Raw genomic sequence first — 20,857 nt, 5'->3', positions numbered from 1 at the left:
ATCGGATGGCACAAAACTATTTTTTAACTTGACAAACTGAAGTGATGTTCTAAATTACTGTTCGTGATGGACTAAAACATTTGGGGAAAATAATGTGAAATTATTTGTGTCAAGTTTTCTGTAATTTTTATATTGTTGGCACAATATTGTATAAGCATCTCAAGGATATTTTCATCCTTGTGCAATCTACATAACAGCAACAATATAATGAACAATAACAACAACAGCGACGTCAACAACAACAACAACAGCGACAACAACAACAACAACAATAATGATATAATGTTATTAATAATAATGTTTATAATAATAATAATTACAATAAAATGACTCTAATAATCTTAATGAAAAGTAGAATAAGCAAACACTGTAAAAGTAATTTGGTACAAACTCGAAAGCGCATTTTATTGGAGCGGTAACACGATTCATACATCATAAACAATGTCCTCAAAATGTTGCCTACCAACAATTTATGGATTGACTTTTAAAAACTTCTCTCAAATCTTTGGCAATTTTTCCTACTCCTGCTCATAGTACAGTCACCAATTCTCAAAAATACATGTACATTGAACAATTTTAAACGAAGCTTTCTAAAGTCAAAATAAGCTGTGTGGACATCGAGAAAAATAAACCCACACTCTTAAAAGCTTACCGACATCTACAAATTCATTTTTATGGACAAGTGTAGGGAGGGAGAGGCTTAGATGTACATGTACTTATATTATATGCATCAACATATCTCCCTTTTGTATCTACATAGTTTCTTTCAAACCTATTCTTTCTTTCTATAACAACTCCATTTCACTAATGCAAACACATCAAAGAAATATGAAAAATCCAATTTCCGATCAGACTCATAATATTCATAAATTGTTAATATAGTAGAAGTATACAATGATATAGATAATAAACACTAGCATCATCTCGAAAACTGTAATGGGTGATTTCGGATAACTCTGAAAGGCATGTCTGGATATAGCGCCCTCTGTCAGTATATGAAAGAGATTGTCTTGTTGTATGCTCTTTCAGATATATGATTAAAGCACACACCAAATGACAACAATGTTGTTGAGAAGAGTCCCACTAAGGTTGTTCGTCTAAGTGTGTTCGCGTCTTCGTCAAGTCTAGTTTAATCCGTAGGCTTGACTGATGGCAAATGATTACATTTGCAGGTCAGAACTGCCACATTGTCTGGTTTGTCGGGCTGCAAGTAAGAGGAAAACAGGAGATAAGGCTGATAGGTAGATTTTCATTTTAAACATGGACAGTAGCCAAGGCTACCAAAGCATGCCACATTCAGTTGGAAAAACTTTGAGAAAATGAATCAGTTAGGCATGCAAACAGAGAAACTAAAATAAAGGTCAGTGGAGAGTCAGAAAGATGGTGTGGTAGTCGTGTAGATACAGTGGAATTTGATCGAGTGTCCGTTTTGCCTTGCAGAGCTCGACAAGTCTACATGTTGCTTTATCATTAGAAAAGTAAACATTTGCAACAAATTGAGTCTTCGTCTTTGGTTGGTGTTAGATTACAGCGCGCAGCAAACGTTTCCCATACACTGTCTCGTCACGATCACTGCAGTCGTTTCAGCATGTCACTCACAACAAGCATAACACTGCACTACATGCACATCACCAGTTTCCTTTTAGGTGTTTACTTTTAAATTGGGAAGAAAATTATGAAGAAACAAGTAAATTCTTTAAAAAAAACTTTTCTTCTCCTCTCGATGTCAGCAATCACGACAACAGTTCCTTCAGCATGTAGTCTGTAGCATTGCCAGTGCAGTCTACTCTATCAACAAGTTTGACACGATACAACACTGAATATTGTCAAGCAGAAAATGCTAAACACTCCTGCATGAAACTTTAATCCCGCTTTCTCTTTTGTTCAGCTAAATGAAATTTTCTCAATCGACACTTCTCTGAGCTACAAAATAGACTTGAAGAAAAGTGTTGATTTTGCGCATGCAAGTGCAATTCAATCAACACGGTACACTTTGCGCCATTGAATAACACACCCAGTGTTTCTGAAATAATTCACTGTATTTTGGCACTTAATTTCCCGGACGACATCATACACGCCCAGCGTCAGTCCGGTTGATGTTGAGGATTGTTCGAGAAAAATATGCCAATGAGTTTTATCTGAGTTGTATTTCCCAAATCAAAGTATTTCCCAAATCAAAGTACACAAAATTAGCTGAAAGAATACTTTGATGATGTACTATAGCTATAGTGTGGCGTCAAGCTTGTTGTGCATGAGTGGCGCGCATGCTGAAACGACTGTCATGATTGTAGACTAGACAGTGTCTGGGAAACGTTCGCCGCGCGCGCTGTATGATCTAACATCAAAGACTCAATTTGTTGCAAATGTTTACTTTTCTAATGATAAGCAACATGTAGACTTGTCGATCTCTGCAAGGCAAAACGGACACTCGATCAAATTCCACTGTATATGCACACTGACCGACAGAGGCAGATCTCTGCCAACGCAGAAAGATTTATGACACTCCTGACAGATGTTTTGTTTATATTGCCTTATTAATTACATATTTAATCAATTAATTATGCAAAGATACAAATTTTAGCTACCTGTCTTTCTACCTATTTGCAGCATCTCCATCCCAAGTCACGATATAAGGTAAAGGGCGACGAATTCGGACGCGCACACGCTTTAGAACCTTTGTGCGCAGATTTAACTCCAGCCTGTCGGAAATGGGTTACTTTGTTGCGCATGTATTTAACATCACCTGTCATTGTTGAAATTGCGCTTTTACCTAAGTTTTTGACCCAGTCTCTTAGAAATACATGTGACCTATAACCTTGTCATATTTAGACCCCCTAGGAAGCTGGGTTTTATTCAATATGAGCGAAAAATTAACATTTCTCTCCATTTATATGGCGCAAATTACCCATTCACCTGGAGATATTGTAAAAAGTAGCGTGGTAACACCCTTTCATTGAAAGTGTAAACTAAATGGTATCATGTCAGGAGTTTATTCGCCAAGTTTGGACAAAATGACACCATTCAAAACGACAGGAAGAAAGTTCGAAAATTATGTAGTGATATAATTCGATATCGTCATTTTGTAATCGATATTTATGTCAAAATTTCTTCACAAACATCATGAAAACTATACATTCGATAGATATGGATCTTAAGTCTTGGTATTTGTTAAAATTAACTCATTTGCTAAGCGTGTTATGATTGCTTTCTTTAGTTTAAGTGAATTATATCATTTTTATTTATTTCTAACGACGCCATTTTAACGACAGTTTTTTCCATGGAAACAAGCGTGGTGACCCCCATTTTTCATTTCATTTTTGCACTTGCACAACTTCCAAGAATATTTGTAACGTCAAAAAGGAAAGGTTTTGCTGGTCATCCTTGCGTGCGTCGATCTAGACGAGTCAGTCTGTTTTTTCATGCTCACTTGGAAACCTTCTGTGTACCGATACAAGAATGAGTATGTTACCCATAGAACAAAATATAACATTAGTATCTGTAGGATCACCATCCCTCTACCTGGGAGAGAGCGTGACGTAATGAACAGTTCAGTTATCACTGTCACCATGCCTGATGTATCTTTGCTATGTTGATTTTAACTGTGTTGTCATCATTTTGCCACTCTCAGTGGTTCTTTTTGTGAGTGAATTTTCAAATACGTATACGACGGTGACAGGTGACCGTTACTATGATTTTTGGAACTGTATGATGGCATTTTCCTTGGACAGTGTACCAGCACAAAATGCAGAATATCATCTTCTTTATTTTCGTAAACAACATAAATGAAAAATCATATATACAAACGGAAACTTTGAATGGTGAAAGAAATGCCATTCTTACCCAACATCCCTCGGTTTGCCACTCTCCTTTGGTGTCATCCCAGAAGCGGCAAATGTTGACGGAAACATAAATCAAAATTCCATGGACGTCAGAGTGAGTTCCATGACGCTCTATAAACACAAGAATGAGCGTGAATTTATTGATTTGAAATATATCTGATCAGCTGTACTCTGTTTTATTATAAAATAGTGAAGATGCTAACAACCAAACAATAAGCTAAAATGCAAAGGTGAATACTTAATATGTTGGCAGCATCACACTTAAATATAAATGAACAGTAAAGCCTGATCATTGTGGATATATCTATTACAGTGGAAGGCAAGGGCCCTGAGCGTCTCTCAATGATGTTGCCAGAGGGCACATCGTGCTTGTAACTGCGTTAGGTAGACCATGCACACATTTTGTTAGTGAACTTCAATGTACTTCTACATGAAGCAACGTACCAAGTTTAACCATGACGTAATAGGTCCCGATATTCGTAGCATTATACGTCACAGTTTGAGCCGGCTTGCCAGGAATTGTCCATCCACAATCATGAATGGTTTCATTAGCCATCGAACCTTCTTGGATGTACACCCCGTACAGAGCTGATGAATCGGTAGACTCGAGTGTCATGGATACTACACTACCAGGATGTATGATGTTAAAGGATAATTCAAGAGGTGCTGTTTCTGAGATGTTAAGTTTACTTGCTCTTGCAGTCATGTTATTACGCGCTGCCATGACATCGGTTTTGGCGATATTGATTGTGTAGATGCCATCTAATGGACTAGGTACGCCGTCTTCGTCATTGATCTCCAAGGAAACGACTGGTGAACCTTGCAGTACATCCGGGGACTCAAACAGGTGTGTATTTACCATCGAAGAAAGAAACTGAAACGTAAGGGTAAATTGGACGATTTTATCACGCATCGAAGAATATGAAGCGTGAAAAGATTGATGAAGAGGAAATTAGATATGGTCTATGTTAGACATAATAACTGAATTTACCGTTCTTATACATATATATGCGTCCAGGGGCTATGTATAGGGCTCGTACGGAATCAATGAGTCAGAATTTGACACGATATTTTGACGAGCGTTTTCCTTGACTCAGTCAATGTGACGTATAATCACCTTGACAAACCGGACTCGAGTTCCATTTTCCTGTTCACATCCTGGCAGAGTAAAGCCACCAAACTTCGAAGTTAGTTGTTTATTTTTAAGGGAAGATGAATTTCTCTTTTCCACAGTCGCTTCAATGAATTCTGTCACCAAAGTAAAAGAACCTTCTTCTTCAGAATCTAGTGTAAGCAGGGCAACGTCAAGCGCAACATCAGCAGCTTTCGATAAACTTGCAAGGATTGTCTTTTCCTGCAAAGTAATGGAAAATATTAATTTCATGACTCTCATTTTCTGTTACCTTCATGAAACGTGAAAGTGAGGAAAAGTTGAAGAAACGTAGATTGCCGAATGATTTGATACGATTCAGTGATTTGCCTGAAACGTCGGGGCGTTGTACAGTTTGCAGGTGGTCATTTTACACAAGAACACGATTGGAACTAATTTGGGATAATTGGATGGTGAAGTAATGTCTATTTGATTTGGAAATGTAAGCTCATCTGCTTTTCTTTTTAAGTTCCACACTTGTTTTTTATGAGTAATTTGTGATATCGCAACATTTAGCTATAGGGCACCTAACATTTTTTAAAAATTTGAAAAATATGAAAATCCAATTATCCCAAATTAGTTCCAACCGTGTTCAAGACACTATTCATTAATAATAATGCATTTTCAGGTATTTTTGTATCGCATTTTACATTGAATCGTCAAATAAAAAAAGCTAACCCAAGGGTTTTAGAGACTTTTTATACTTACTTTATCTTTGTTTGATTCTTCATGTGACGTCCCAGCGATCAATGAACCGAAGATACTTGACGATGCGGTGAAAATGTCTATCATCGTATCAGAATGAATGAGAGCGACATCATTAATTAATGAAATTATTAATGATAATGGATCAAACAGTTACTTTTCCTTGTTCTAATAATACTGCTTGAATTGAAGGAATGGACCCCTTTAAGATGTTACGTACAGGAGAAATTATCACGTGTCATCTTTTCGAAGATTTGGCTGTTATAAAGATTTGCTGCATTATCAGTGACGTCCAGTTTTTCCGAGATTGAAAGGGGCCATAAAAATGGCTCTACGGGAGAATTCTTAAGTGATTTTGTTTTGGTGTTTCCTATTGCTATCGTTCATCAAAACCTCATTGTAATTCAAAGGACGATATACATTCTAATTACACCTAAATTCAATATCTTTGACTGATTAATATTACTCAGTCAGAGATATTTAATTTAACTTTAAGTTAACTTGTAAGTTATGCACGAAAGTGTTGCAGTAAATGTTAAATGTTCACCCTAAACGGGTGCATTACGTCTAGTGAAAAAGTGTTTTATACCGCCAACCAGTCTCGGCCCAGTTAGGAGTCGCTGGTGATTTACTACTTTCTACATATTGTCAAGCCCGGTATTATATGTCGTATGATGTGTTACTGTGTTATGGAACATGGACAATTACTTACTTGAGATTACCTTTTGAGTAGAACGTACATTGATATCTGTCATGTTAGTGTTTGTCAAGGAAAGCGACTTTACTGTATCGCCTACCATAGATGCGACTGTACCCTGTAGAAATTTTAGATATTTATAAATTAATTGTAGTCTCTAATATAGTTACGTACTTAAGCGACACAAAAACAAATCGCACTGCAGTAATGATCTCATAAAGAATGAAAACAATAATTTTCATTCCGGTGTTCAATATTACCATTGTAAATATCACCAGCATGAAACCTACCTATACTTCCAAAAGTTATAAGGACAAAATTAGGTCATTTGAAAATCTCTGTAACGAATATCATAGGAAATAAATTATTAAGCTATTCTAAAAGTGCTGTGGTAGCCTGTAGCTGTTTTCATCCAACGTGTTGATTTCGTTTACTGGAAATGTGACAACTATTTTATTTACAAAATGGTGACATTTGATGTAACACAACAAATGTATCAATTTATTTTTGTAGCAAATAAGCTTTTATCCAAGATGAGAAAACAAACAGCATAGCCACGAATAGAAGAAACCTCGAACCTTCTAACCCAGCATCATTGATTTCGACAATATTTTTCAAAAAATCCTTTATCATAGCTTGATTACAATTTGAATAGCTGTTTACTTAGGGATGAACCCCATAATGACAGTAGTATACTGTTTAAGAAAGGAAGGGAGGAGAAATATCCTGAAATACAAAGTCTTAAGAAATTCCGGACGGCTAGTTAACATCTATACGTCAAATAAAGAAAGTGATCCGATGTCTAAAGCCAACATCATGCTGAAAATAAAATTCAGTAGTTTAACCTAGTTTAATCATAAAAAGCTGCACCATGAAATTTTCATTTAGGTGTGTGTATCACAATGCTGCAAAAATCATCTTATTTCAAAATATTGTTGAAAGTTATTACCTTTGTATCCAGTGTCAATTCAACAGATGCATCACGTGATGTGATATCTCTCAATATTTGCGATGCCGGTTCCAAAATGTCTAAACTCTGATCTTCGTCATTCGAGTACATATTTGAAAGAGCATTAACTAGGGCAGCTTTTGCCTGTAACGAATTGCAGTATATTTGACACTTGTCAACTATACACGATGACATTAATAACTCAATTCAATGTCAGTGTTTTCGACCAATGTCATTCTACCGGCTTTCAGTGTAAACCATGTGTGTGTGTCTGCGTGTGTGTGTGTGTGTGTGTGTGTGTGTGTGTGTGTGTGTGTGTGTGTGTGTGTGTGCGTGCGTGCGTGCGTGCGTGCGTGCGTGCGTGCGTGCGTGTGTGTTGTGTGTGTGTGTGTGTGTGTGTGTGTGTGTGTGTGTGTGTGTGTGTGTGTGGATAGCTGTATGACAACATGTAGGTAGGTATAGGTATATAGGTAGGTAAACAGACAGGTATGGATTAATAGCTGGATGGGAATGATGGACGAATGGATGGACGGGTGGACGGGTGGATGGATACATAAAGACAAATACTACATCCATATATGGATAGGTGGATGGGAAAAGTGTTACATAGTGATAATGGAAATAAAGTAATAAAGTTATAAGAAAATCATAAAATTTCTTTAAACTGGCCATATGATTTTGATACTGCACTAAAGCATTTCACCTCTAAGGAAAATACAATTTGAGACCGTAAGAAAGTAAGCAAAATCTATGTGACGTAAAAACTCGACAAACATTTATTCTTGTTGCTTTTTTGTTATCGTAGTTTTCAGCAGTGAAATCAACTGTAGTACAAATATGCACATTATATTAACAAAAAAGCATAAACTGTAGAAAACACCAAAGCTGTAGAACCGGAAAGAATGTGAGATTTTCGCAAATCAGTCTCTATTTTTCTAAAGATGAATGCTCTTGAACTGCTGTCAAAGCAGATATAAATTTTGGTGTTTCCGCTGGCTGTTTCCCCAGACTGGCTGTATTAACCTCTAGTAGCATAGTGTTTTGTGAGCTATTGAAAATAACGTTACCAACACATTCTGGGCACTATTGATATTTCTTTTTTACCCACCTTTTGATAGCAGGTTTGATGTTACATTGCAAAACTTAGCTTTATATTTAACAAACCATTAATGTCGTCTTTGAGAGAATTCAAGTAAATCAAGGCTTCTCATAAGCATTTTCGTTCTCCAACAACATTTTCTCGATAAGCTGCCAATTTGGTCTGTTCCACTAACAGTAAAGACGCTGTTAAACGTGGAGTGTATTCCTTGTCATCATGATCAATTTGTCTGGTCAAAGATTTGTCTTGAGTTCCAAAAGAGATTGTTAACATTAATCGACATTTACAGGATAAAGAGGGCTAGAGGTATGCTGTGATGATATAATGCTGCACGAATAAACATTTTAGGACAACATTGCAGACAGCCACAGAATAGAGTAATGCGTATTGATGGATATATATACTGCCAGCTTTAGGCCGCGTTCAAAAAAAGTGGAGAGGGGGGGGGCTGGAGGAATTCAGGGGGGGATTCGATAATTTGTGGGGTATTCGAGGGGGGGACTTGAAAGTTTTGCTCTGCCTATAGGGGGGACCTACAAAATATTTTGACTCCAACATTATGATGGTTCGAATGTTAGTAATAATTAAACAAAATCTAGAACCGTTTTGTCATATTTTATGTCTTTAATCTCGAAAAAGTCTAAAAATGTATGAATGCCATTAAATTTTCGTAGAGCAAGTTGGCCTTGTAATGGGGCAGGAGCTACAACTGTTGATAATTTTTCAATATTTCTATGCAATGTATCAAACACAGTTTCTTGGTGTCTCTCTACAGCATGCTGCTGAAAAAGACAATGTTCAGTTTGTCAACAAAGCCGTTTGTCTAAATATTGGTGATAATTGAATGATGCAAATGCACGGTACACGTAGGTTGTGTTGGCAAGATGAATACTGGATAGCTGGGCAAGAACACAATTGTATAAACTGAACAAAAATATTGTCAAAATAAAAAGTTAATACAACTACTGCCCTGCTACTACATACTGGCAGTGACAGTGATACATGTAGCTCTGCGGCTCTGATGTAGTTTAAGAAGAGTTTCGGTCATAGGACACTCAATCGACAGTGAAACATACATCTACTTGTACACAGGATCCAGCCAGAGAGCAACACATAGAAGACTAGGGAACTAACAGTTACCATGGATTTTTGAATTCTGGCATATGAGAACAATCAAATATTAGAGAAAAAAGATGGGGTCACCATACTTGATCTGATACAAATGTACGATGAAAAGTCAGTTTTTCTAAAATCACTTAAAATCAATATATAAAACCATTCATTTCAAGTTCATGCAGTGAATGAAATTTTCACATCTCATTGTACCAATAACACAAAAGTAAAACTTTGAACAGTAAAGACTCTAATTTAAATGGAAAAATGTGTGACTAAATGGAATCTTTTATTTTTATCAAATTTGCCATTATTACACCCAAAATTTCTGAGATTAAAACATTAATTTCATGGAATATTTTAACCTTCCAGTATTGTCAATTTTGTAAAACATTTCATAAGTGGCATCTAAGTTGTATATGTCTTGTACTTTTGAAAAAAAATTCGGTAGGTCACTGTGCTCATTTTTTCACAAAACGTAGCTAGGAATACACAATTTTCATACTCTCTCATGATTGTCATTTTGTGTGCTTTTCAACTGATGCCATTGAAGTGGCCAGAGTTGGATAAACTCAAGTCGGCTTAGACTGAGAAATCCAAAAAGTTCACTGATGCATTTAAAAAAAATCAATTTAAGAACTCGCCCTAGGTATATGGCTCTACAACCTGCTGATAAGAGGTAGTGTTGAACATTTGCGTGCAGAACCACACATTACATGTTTTTTTTACTCTGCGTGCATTCCTAATAAATAAGCGGCTATATGGTAATTGGGGGGGGACTTGAAAATTTTTGAGGGTATTGAGGGGGGATCTGAAAAAAAATAAGATTTCAATCGCGATTCCTCCAGCCTCCCCCCCCCCTCACCATTTTTTTTGAACGCGGCCTTAGCATGAGTGAAAACAAAAACATATTGGTATCAAGTGTCAAAGGATACAGCATCAAACAATTATTGGTATAGATTTAAGGAGATAATAAACATCATGATAGTTTCCCCTCATGTATCTCAACTTATGTAAAAGTAAGTCACAAACAGCTAGTCTGTCATCTATATTTTGCTGTAGTTATTATGTTGCTGTTTTATTGGCTGCATGATTCTCCATTTTTTGCTCACGTGTTCACACACGTGAGCATATGTCGCAGCGATGTCTGTCTGTCTGTCTGTCTGTGTGTCTGTCTGTCTGTGTGTCTGTCTGTCTGTTGGTCCATTTTCTCAAAAACGGCCTGCTGAACGTATTTCAGTCAAATTTGGTAGACATCTTAAGAATTCAAATGGCTAGAACTGAAAAGGTTTTGGTAGGCGTGGCTTGCATATTAATGAAGTTATCACAGTTTTAATTTTCTGATACATGGTAGTCTATGGGAAGCCGGTATCTGTGGTTTGAGGGCGCTATCCCCACGTTACACTCTGGCTAGACGATGCTGAAATTAGACTCGGTTTCGGATTCGGTTTCGGATTCGGTTTCGGATTCTAGAGACTGAAAGAAATTTTATATTTTCAGCCAATTGTTACACTGTGGAATACTGGATTTTCCTTACTTTCCCTGGACCCTTTTTTCAGCTAAAATAATATCTAATCACACTAAACAAAGTGAAAATAAGTATATAGGGATAACTTAGCAATACAAATTTTTTGACAAAATGTCATGTGATCTCGATGACCTTTGACCTTAAATATGAGTATATGTCCATAACTCAGTAACCACAAGTGCTACACCCTTCATATTTGGTATGATGGGAGACCTTATGACATCACATCCTGTACCTTATTAATTATGTGCATATCTAATTCTGAGCCAGCAAATAGAGCTAGAGGTCTGATTTTTGGTATATAGGTATAACTTAGCAATACAATTTTTTTGACAAAATGTCATGTGACCTCGATGACCTTTGACCTCAAATATACATATTTGTCCATAACTCAGCAACCACAAGTGCTACAGCCTTCATGTATGGTATGATGGGACAGCTTATGACGCCACATATTGTACCTCATTAATTATGCGCATATCTCATTCTGAGCGAGCCAATAGAGCTAGAGGTCTGATTTTGGTATATAGGGATAACTTAGCAATACAATTTTTTTGACAAAATGTCACGTGACCTCGGTGACCTTTGACCTCCAATATACATATTTTTCCATAACTTGGTAACCACAAGTGCTACACCCTTCATGTTTGGTATGATGGGACACGTTATGACGCCACATACTGTACCTCAATAATTATGTGCATATCTCATTCTGAGCGAGCCAATAGAGCTGGATGTCTGATTTTTGGTATATAGGGATAACTATAGGAGAGAAATTTTTTGACCAAATGTCATGTGACCTCGATGACCTTTTACCTAAAATATATGTTTATGTCAATAAATAAGTAACCACAAGTGCTATGTCCTTTGTATTTAGTAGGATGGGAGACCTTATGACAACACACGCTTTACCTCATTAATTATGTACACATCTAATTCTGGGCAAGCGAATAGAGCTAGAGATCTGATTTTTTTGGCATATAGGGATTAATTAGGAATATAATTTTTTTTGAAAATGTCATGTGACCTTGATGACCTTTGACCTTGATTATACATATATATGCATATTTCAGTAACCACAAGTTCTATACCCTCCAATTTTGATAGGATATTAGACCTTAAGATGTCACATCTTGTACCTCATTTATAATGCGCATATGTATTTCTTGGCTGGCCAATACTGCTAGAGGTCTGATCTTTTTCCCGATTTAGAACCGTAACTTAGACATGCCTCATGTGTTTCAAATTGGGAACAACGACATAGACCTATGTGCCCATAGATCTCAACATATACACTCCAATGATACTTCTTAATGACCACATTTTCCTGCCCCATCAAGACTAGTACTCCTATTACAAGTGGGGACTATGTCATTGTAAATGACTTGTTGAGTTAATGGTTGTATCACAGTATTCGATATATCTAATTCTGTATTTTTCCATTTTATATTCTGAATAATTACATTAAACATATTTCACTGTCTCCAGTACCTTTCATTTAAGTATTTTCACTTCATGCACTTTATCCCTTTCACACATGTTCAAATATCTGACCAGAGAACAAACACTAAATAGTCCAGGATGGGAGCTACAGTGTCATTGACGCTATTTTACTTCAGCCAATTCCTAATTTGCATATTAAATGAATTTTCATACTAGGGATATTCATCTGAATTGACTTGATCAAAATTGATGTAACTTGCTATGTACATTTCAGACACTGTAATACAATATTATTGAAAGTCATTAATCATTTTCTCTTCAGCAAATTCCTAATTTGCATGTTTAATGAACTTTCCTAATTAGAGATATATATCTGAATTGACTTGACCAAAGTTGACAAAACTTGCTACATATATTGCAGATACCATGATACAACATTATTGACAATCATTAAGCATTTTTACTTAAGTCAATTCCTAATTTACATATTTAATGAACTTTGCTTATTAGGGATATATACTGGGATTTACTTGATCAAAGTTGGCAAAACATGACAACATTGATGATTATACCTGGTTAAAACAATATCGAAAGTCATTTCACATTTCATGTCAGCTAATTTACAATTTGCATATCTAATGAGCTTTCACAGCTCGGCATATATGGCTTGAAGGACTTGGCCAACGGTAATTACACTTGCTATATAAATGACAGCAGTAAAAGAACTTTAATATTTTTATTTCAGCTAATTACATATTTGTATACTTCATGACCTTTGAGAATTAATCAGCGGTGATTATTGTTCATTATGTTGATCATAATACTTTCAATGAAGTTGCAAACATGTGGCAAAGGTTCAAATTTACACATAACTGTATGAAACACGTGAGCATTTTCAGTTCATATCTGGTTAATGGTACGACTAGGCAGGCCAGCCTTGAACCTTTTGTGATAATAACGGGGACTGATATACAAATATTTAGTAATACAGACGATACATTTTGTGACCTACCCCAGGCGTACTTCCAACTGATTGTGCAACAATACTTAAGGCTCCCATCGCCTCTGCAGTGTCATTTAAATTTAATATATCCTCGACCAGGCTGTTTGTCCATTCCATATTAGCATTCGATGTGTCTGCGCTATATACCTAACAGGTAAAGAACAATAAACATTGTAAATAATGACAATTATCGCAAGTCATTATGAAGTCACTCATTTCACATATTTTGTCACATGCTTTAGTTTTAATCAGTCTGACAGTGAGAACAAAGCAAATACTACACTCAGTTCACAAGTGACCTACGTTCACTTCCATTGAATTGTGAGTTTTTAGGGAGCTTTCAGTAATTACAGGTTGGGGTTGGACGGGGGACTTGGGCGAGGGTCACCTTTTAGAAAACTGTCCAAGGGGAGGGTCATTTTTATAAACATATCTTGCCTGGTCACTTTTAACAGAAGCTGATTGTATGGCAAAACCTTTGATTTTCCATGTTACATTTCCTCAATAGGAAATCACCGACGAAATACATTGATTCTTTTAAATGCATACACATTATCGACAAGCTTCACAAGCAAAGAAGATGCAGTGGTATCCACATTAAACACATTGAACAGTTAAAAGTAATGAAAGACAAGAGACAAAAACATATGGGACAGGTGGGAAAATGTATATGAATGACCAAACGTATATAAATGCTCAGATATTGTTAGTTTTATGTTTTATATTGGAAAGAAAATGTTCATAGTTGTCTCATAGACTACAATGTATAGTGAATCAACATTTCGGTGAAATTCCAAAGTCTTATTTCTTGCACTCATATCCTCTTGTAACTACCCAAGTCTAACAAAAACATAAATATCAATAATGAATAGTACATAATTGCACAGATTTAACAAGTTTTATATTGGCAAAGATACTCATAGTTTCCTCACAGACTGCCATTTATAGTTAATCAACATTTTCCGTGTAATTCCAAAATCCGATATCTTGTATACACATGCACGGTTTACTTCCCACTTCTAGCAAAGTACATTTATATATATCATCAAACATATATAAATGTACAGATATAGCTTGTTTTGCGTGGGAAAACTGTCAATAGTTTGCCTTATAGATTCCAATGTGTTATGATTTGATATTTTTGGTGAAGAACTATATCAACCGCATCTTGCCTTGTTTTAGTGCGCAAAATATGGCGATCCTCCCGCAAATTTATGACCCTTCAAAAATGCTTGTGACGATGATTAAATTACTACCCTCCCTCCGAAAACGCAAGCTCTCCACCTGTAATTTATGTCCCTAAGTTATATAACAGTTAAACCAATTGTTATAAAGATTAGCTGGTACTGGTTCAGTTATTCCTTGGAGAATACTGCAGTGATTGGGGAGGGTCAAGTTTAAGAATGTCGGACAAGGGGGAATGGTCAAATTTTAGACAAGCGGATAGGGGAGGGTCACATTTTACAGTAGAGGTGCGGAAAAATCCCCTAGCCCACCTCCTTTAATTACTGAAGGTTCCCTTAGTTGTCGGACTTTCGCTTTCATGTGTGTGTCAATACAAGATACCCCTTTCTCAAGTGTTTAGCGGAAATTATTTCTTTCTACGAATTTACAGTCAGCTAGACAAACTGAAATTAAACTTTGTTTAGAAACGTCTAGTAACGAGCCTTATATCGTGTAAGTATAAAAACAACTTTTTATCTAAGGCCTTGTGTCGTGTACTTTTTAGCTATAGTTTCCTCTTCCAACAAGTAGAACCCTTATTAAAAACAGTTTACCTCGATGTACACTTTTAGTTGTCATGCTATGGAAGCTGATTTTATTCATCATACTTACCGTTGCATTCAAAGCAAATCTTCCAATCTGACCACAGTCATCACTGACGTAAACTACGAGATCTAAATTGTAGGCACTTTCCTTGTCGCCGCTTGGTAACCATAGCAACGGGAACGAGCTCTTCTTGTGTTTATATATCAGGTCTGATGAATTTGTATTAATTGTTCTCAATTCATAAACTAATTCATCCGTGTCTTTGTTTGTGCAGAATGACCTCTGACCCCACGGTTCCCATTGGTTACAGTCAACCTTGTATTTATCAATCAACGATGTTCCTGTAATTTGAAATGATAACAAGATTGGAACGAATTTAGGATAATTGGATTTGCAAATTTGTTAAAAAATGAACAAGATTGATAGGTTATACAATAATTGCATATTTTTTAAAAACAATTTTGAATAAATTGCGATGTTGTGCAAATGTTACCAGTGAATGTATGGCAGTATCTGATTCAGTGTCATTCAAAACATGTGACCAATATTAATATTTTCATGTTAATATAAGGCTTGTCAATAGTTTTTACTCAAATACAAGTACTAATCTAAATTTTAATACTGTTATATGCCCACCAAAACATGAAGTATTTTGATTGATTTTCAGTGTGGTCAGTCAGGGCCACTTATGAATATACCCAGACATCATTTAGTATTTATTATGAACTAATAAAGGAGCGAGGGTCATTACTATTTACAAGTTGTATTCAGTTTGTGGTGACAAAACGGCAGCTAAAGGATAAGGTTTACTTGAATAAGACGCTTTCATAAAATGAACCCAATTGAAGAGGTAGATTAATAATTGATGTTTGTTTGTTTGTTTGTTTGTTGCTTTGTTTATTATTACTCTCATATCATTAATCCCAAGAAGTTCAAATCGTCTTTGATTTCTTTGTTATAGATAGTCTAAACAGCTATGATTCTGGAACGTGAATGTAGTCCCAAAGTCTAATACATAGATGAAATTTTCACATGTAAATAATGTCCCTAAGAGATGAAATTCTACTCGAATACAGAGTAAGAAGACAAACATGAAATGATTCGATTCTACTGAAAATAAGTGATGCAAATCGTAATCACTAATTTTCGACAATGAACGTAAAGGCAATTAGAAAAACAATCTACATAAGTGAGTAATTTGCATATATGAGTAAGTACACTGAATCGATTTGGTCGTACGGAAGATGATATTGGTATACGTATCAATTTTGCTTTGTGATACTTCAACAAGCCTAATTAGTGACATACCTTCTTTTGGTGTAATTTGACAGTGTCCGGCGTCGGGTTCGACTGAAGTTGTCATTTCAGTCACAGTTACAGGTTTGTAATCTAACGAAGATGAAGCATAGTTTCTTGTATAATTATCTCATGGATGTTGTAATTTGATCTCTTCGAAATGTAGTGTATCAAGCACGACCATGCATAGGCATTCTATTTCTATTGCCCTTTTGATACAGCTTTGCTCTTTGTTAAAATATAATGGTTTAATCAGAAGTAACATAGCTTTAACAGCGCCAGAAAGAAAAAAGTGCCCGACAATATCATACAGTATCAAATCGCATCATATCATATCATATCATATCATATCATATCATTTCATTATATCAGATCAGATCAGATTAAATCAGAACAGATATTATATTCCATCACATCATATCTACCCCTTTTAGGTACCACTACTGTGTTACTCTTATAAATGTATCTTTAGGCTGCTGTCTTATTGCTCTTCCTGTGTTGATTTTGCGGGGAAATGTAAAGTTTTTAGATTTTCACAATAAGCCGCTGAAACTTTATTTACTTCATCAGCTTAATATGAGCCCCCACGAGTGGAAGACGCACAAAGTATTGAACAAGTTTCTAAGTCCGAATATGTGTCCTCGAGGCTCATTCTGCGTTCAAGCAATGAGAGAACCCAAACAAGAAAAGACAAATTGGGTGACTAGAATCGTTCCATTCCCTCGTCTGTAAAGATCCGTAACTTCCAGTATTTGTGCAAACGTTGCCTGTATCACTTTAAAACGCCATTGCGAAAACATATATCAGGTATTGACCAGTCGTCATATGAGACAAAACCTGTTGTTATCGGGATGTCTTAGTGAAAAATTGTTGAAAATAAGAACCAAAGTGATAATGCATTCGGTTTCACAAAACCTCGTCGTCGAATCGTGACTTTGAGATCGCATCGTGAATGTTTAAAATTATTGTAACAGTTTGAATAATGTTGTGAAGGAGCTGATGAATAAAGTAAATGGAAGCGAAACGTCTTTACAAAGGTATAATTACAGAAACAGTGCAATAACGGAAAGGAAACTATGCATATGATATAATTGGAACTAATTTGGGATAATTGGATGTCGTGGTAATGTTGGATTAAGCAGCAAATTTAAGCTCACATCTACTTTTCTTTTCTTGCAATTTGTAATATTACAATTTTCAGTTATTTGGCACCTAACACGTTTGGTAATTTGAACATGAAAAGATCCTAATATCCTCACAAATTACTTCCAATCCTGTTGTATCTGAAGACAACAGTTACCTTGTGCACTTTCTAGCAATTGAACACTTTTATTTAGAACCATTTCATGACGAACTGAGAATGAGTATTGGAAATCTTCAGAATACAATACTTTGTTGAGTTAACAACAGAAAAAATTGCACACAAGACAAAATAGCATGATATAAGCCTACCGTCGCATCTGAGTGCACACTAGTTACAATTACCAATGGAAGAACTGAACGGAATTTTATGATAACTGAAGTATCGTTCAAATTACCAGAACTACTATGAAAGAGTATTACTTTAAAGAATTTAAAGTTTAAATTTGTTGAAATATGGTAACAATAGGATAATCTCATAGTAGGGATTACAGGAACACATGTTTCTTGAAGTTTCTACTGAAAATAATGAAATTCCACGCCGAATAAAATAATAATTTTGATGAGATGATCAGTGGTAAGACAAATGAAACAAAATCAGCATTCTTATTTAGACTAATGATGATGTAAACATTGGCAAACTACGAGTATCGAACGAGGTCTCTTGAATGTAAACGTATGATGATGTTTCTGTTCTTTCAAGGGACAAGTGACTATAATTTTTGCGATTCACTCTTTTCGTCGTCATTAAAAACTACAGTTTCTTGTTCTACTCCACAAACATTTTGAGATACACAGTGTAGAGCTTGCTAACTCAGCCTTTATGCGTGTAGACTTCATGGGTATTACTTGTAAGTGAATTATGGTCCGGACTGAAATTCAAAGGTAAGCTATAGCAATGGATTTTACAGGAATATACGCTGTTTTGTCAAGCTAAATAGCTGGTCTGTCATCATACTTTTAGGTACAACAATATTGATATACGACACAAAAATTGCGAAAAAATAAACAAAATTTACAACTATTGTCTCTTTAAACTGTTGTCTGGGCTATTCAAAACACTAACCGTGTAGTACCTTGTTTTCAGATTTTGTCATCTTTTTGTTGCAGTAGATGGTAAAATGCAGTGCAGGGGGAAAACCGGATATTCGGTTGGCATGGCGACAATTTCAGGGTTAAAAATATGAGGAAATTTGTGGCAAAGATATCTATTGAACGAAAAGTCATACAACAACCGAATGTTTTCTGTAGCATTCAGATGTATATGTATTACAATATGAACCTAAATCTATGACTGTATAAGATGTCGATATAAATTAAATCATAGTCATCTCGGTAAGATTGAAAAATTAATAAATTTCACAACTTTCCGTCAAGTTTCTACTATGACATGATTGGATGACCTTGTTTTTTGAGGTTTATTTGTAAAGTATTTAATTTCACATATGTTGGCTGATTTTCATTGCATTCCAACCATTCTTTCAAGAGTTATTACTGCCACAAGAAACGAATGCAGTACAAAACACAATTGTTAGGAGTATTGGATTGAAATGTTTACAACATAAAGGTGATACTCATACTTCATGCAAAGTTTACGACCTCAAAATAGGGTATTCGACAAGTTTAAATTGTCAGTTAGAATTCTATTACAAAAGCCTGGTTGTAATTGCTCTCTAAGTGAAAAATGAACTGTTAATTATCAAAAAAACATTCATTTATAATCAGCATGATAATGAAATTCATGTGAGATTCTTTACTTGTTATGTATATTGACACCATAACGTCTAAAATGGTTTGTTTTCTGGTTTAATTGCTATACCTGAATGAAAATCTTCATATGCCTTACAGTAATATCCACACAAAATATAAAACAGAATCATTTGTTGCAAATTTCTTCCCGATTACTCATTGATCTGGCTTTTTTAGACTGCAATTAGTCTCAAACTCACAATTTCCACAACGCCATATTTTTACCTCTGAAAAAGCTGCTTCAATAAGCAAGCAAATGGTCACTACTTCATACATGATGCCATAACTCAACAAAGTTTTTAGGCAACCAAAAATAGCGATTTACCTGTTTTGAATATATAATTAGACTAAATAAAATTTGACCAGGGGTCAGTGGGAAAAAAACGCGATTTTTCTCGATTTTAGTTAGTATTTTTGAAGAATGATATAGCTTATTTGAAAGTATACATGTCGAGGGTGACAATGAAGGAAAAAAATAAAATTTGATTTTTTGAGCATTTGACCGACATTAGCCTAGACGATGGCCTTAAACTGTTGACTGAGGACAGTGGTTATGTGGATTTGTTCAACAGTTATGCGTGTGATATAGGCAATATGATATTACCATGCTCTGTCCAATAGCCTGTGTTGTCAAATAGAACAGTAGCTTCTACAACATGAATGTCATTGCTCAGAACAAATATGTCCAAGCATTGCATTTGTCGCAAATAAGATAGTGTCATTTTTAAATATTTGGAAAATGACGTTTTTCATCACAATCTTCTGAATAAAAATTTACATTGAAAACCACTCCGTGCTTACCTTGCTCACACAAAAAGGGTTGCTTTTTATTACAACTCCAGGCGTGTAGACTCTGGTGATTACTGCAAATTATACTACACTTGGATGATGTGCTCACGCTTGTCGTCCATTTCACATTATCGAACCACGGTTCTCCATTTGCCCACTTCCACTTGTCGTCCGAGCTATTCCTGTACGCACCTATCCAAGTAAATTCATTCTTTACATATTGTTTCACGAAGTTTAACTCCTCATTTGAGTTTATGGTCGCGAGCCAGTATCCGCTTTCATCGCATATGTTCTTAGCTTCATCGAATGTCGTTAAATTTTCCCGAAAACTGTAGCATGATCCATTATGAGCGCGATCTCCTTCTGGACAGTCTGTAGGGATCAGCAAAAACAGTCCGCATTGTTATTCTATGATATCCTACGATGCCAACCTGTGCCAACGTTCGTTGTTCTATTCACCATCGACAAAAAGCGAAAATGTGGCGCTTATATGTACATATGCATTGATACTGAGATGAGTCAGTTCCTTCTGATCAATTTCGGGAACAATAACATTAGATTTGAAACACCCGTCATAGTACTGCAAT

The 20,857-nt window shown here is 35.7% G+C and overlaps 2 protein-coding genes across 2 annotated transcripts; both read right to left on the bottom strand.

Annotated features, from left to right (window-relative positions):
- Window positions 1–855: 855 nt before the first annotated feature.
- LOC139143158 (uncharacterized) lies at window positions 856–4,709 on the bottom strand. The gene is made up of 3 exons (XM_070713294.1): window positions 4,284–4,709; window positions 3,841–3,950; window positions 856–1,204 (listed from the first exon to the last, which is right to left on the bottom strand). The coding sequence occupies exons 1-3, from the start codon at window positions 4,699–4,701 to the stop codon at window positions 1,130–1,132; spliced, it is 603 nt and encodes a 200-aa protein (XP_070569395.1). The 5' UTR covers window positions 4,702–4,709; the 3' UTR covers window positions 856–1,129.
- A 223-nt stretch (window positions 4,710–4,932) lies between these two features.
- Window positions 4,933–16,681, bottom strand: LOC139143193 (polycystin family receptor for egg jelly-like). Its single transcript, XM_070713325.1, has 4 exons — window positions 16,605–16,681; window positions 15,363–15,637; window positions 13,536–13,673; window positions 4,933–5,193 (listed from the first exon to the last, which is right to left on the bottom strand). Exons 1-4 carry the CDS (start codon window positions 16,657–16,659, stop codon window positions 4,933–4,935), a joined length of 729 nt encoding a protein of 242 aa, XP_070569426.1. The 5' UTR covers window positions 16,660–16,681.
- Window positions 16,682–20,857: the final 4,176 nt, after the last annotated feature.

Source organism: Ptychodera flava, chromosome 11, assembly GCF_041260155.1.
Source record: "Ptychodera flava strain L36383 chromosome 11, AS_Pfla_20210202, whole genome shotgun sequence".
Taxonomy (NCBI): domain Eukaryota; kingdom Metazoa; phylum Hemichordata; class Enteropneusta; family Ptychoderidae; genus Ptychodera; species Ptychodera flava.
Note: the sequence above shows the minus strand (reverse complement) of the source record. Positions and strands in the feature narration are given on the sequence as shown.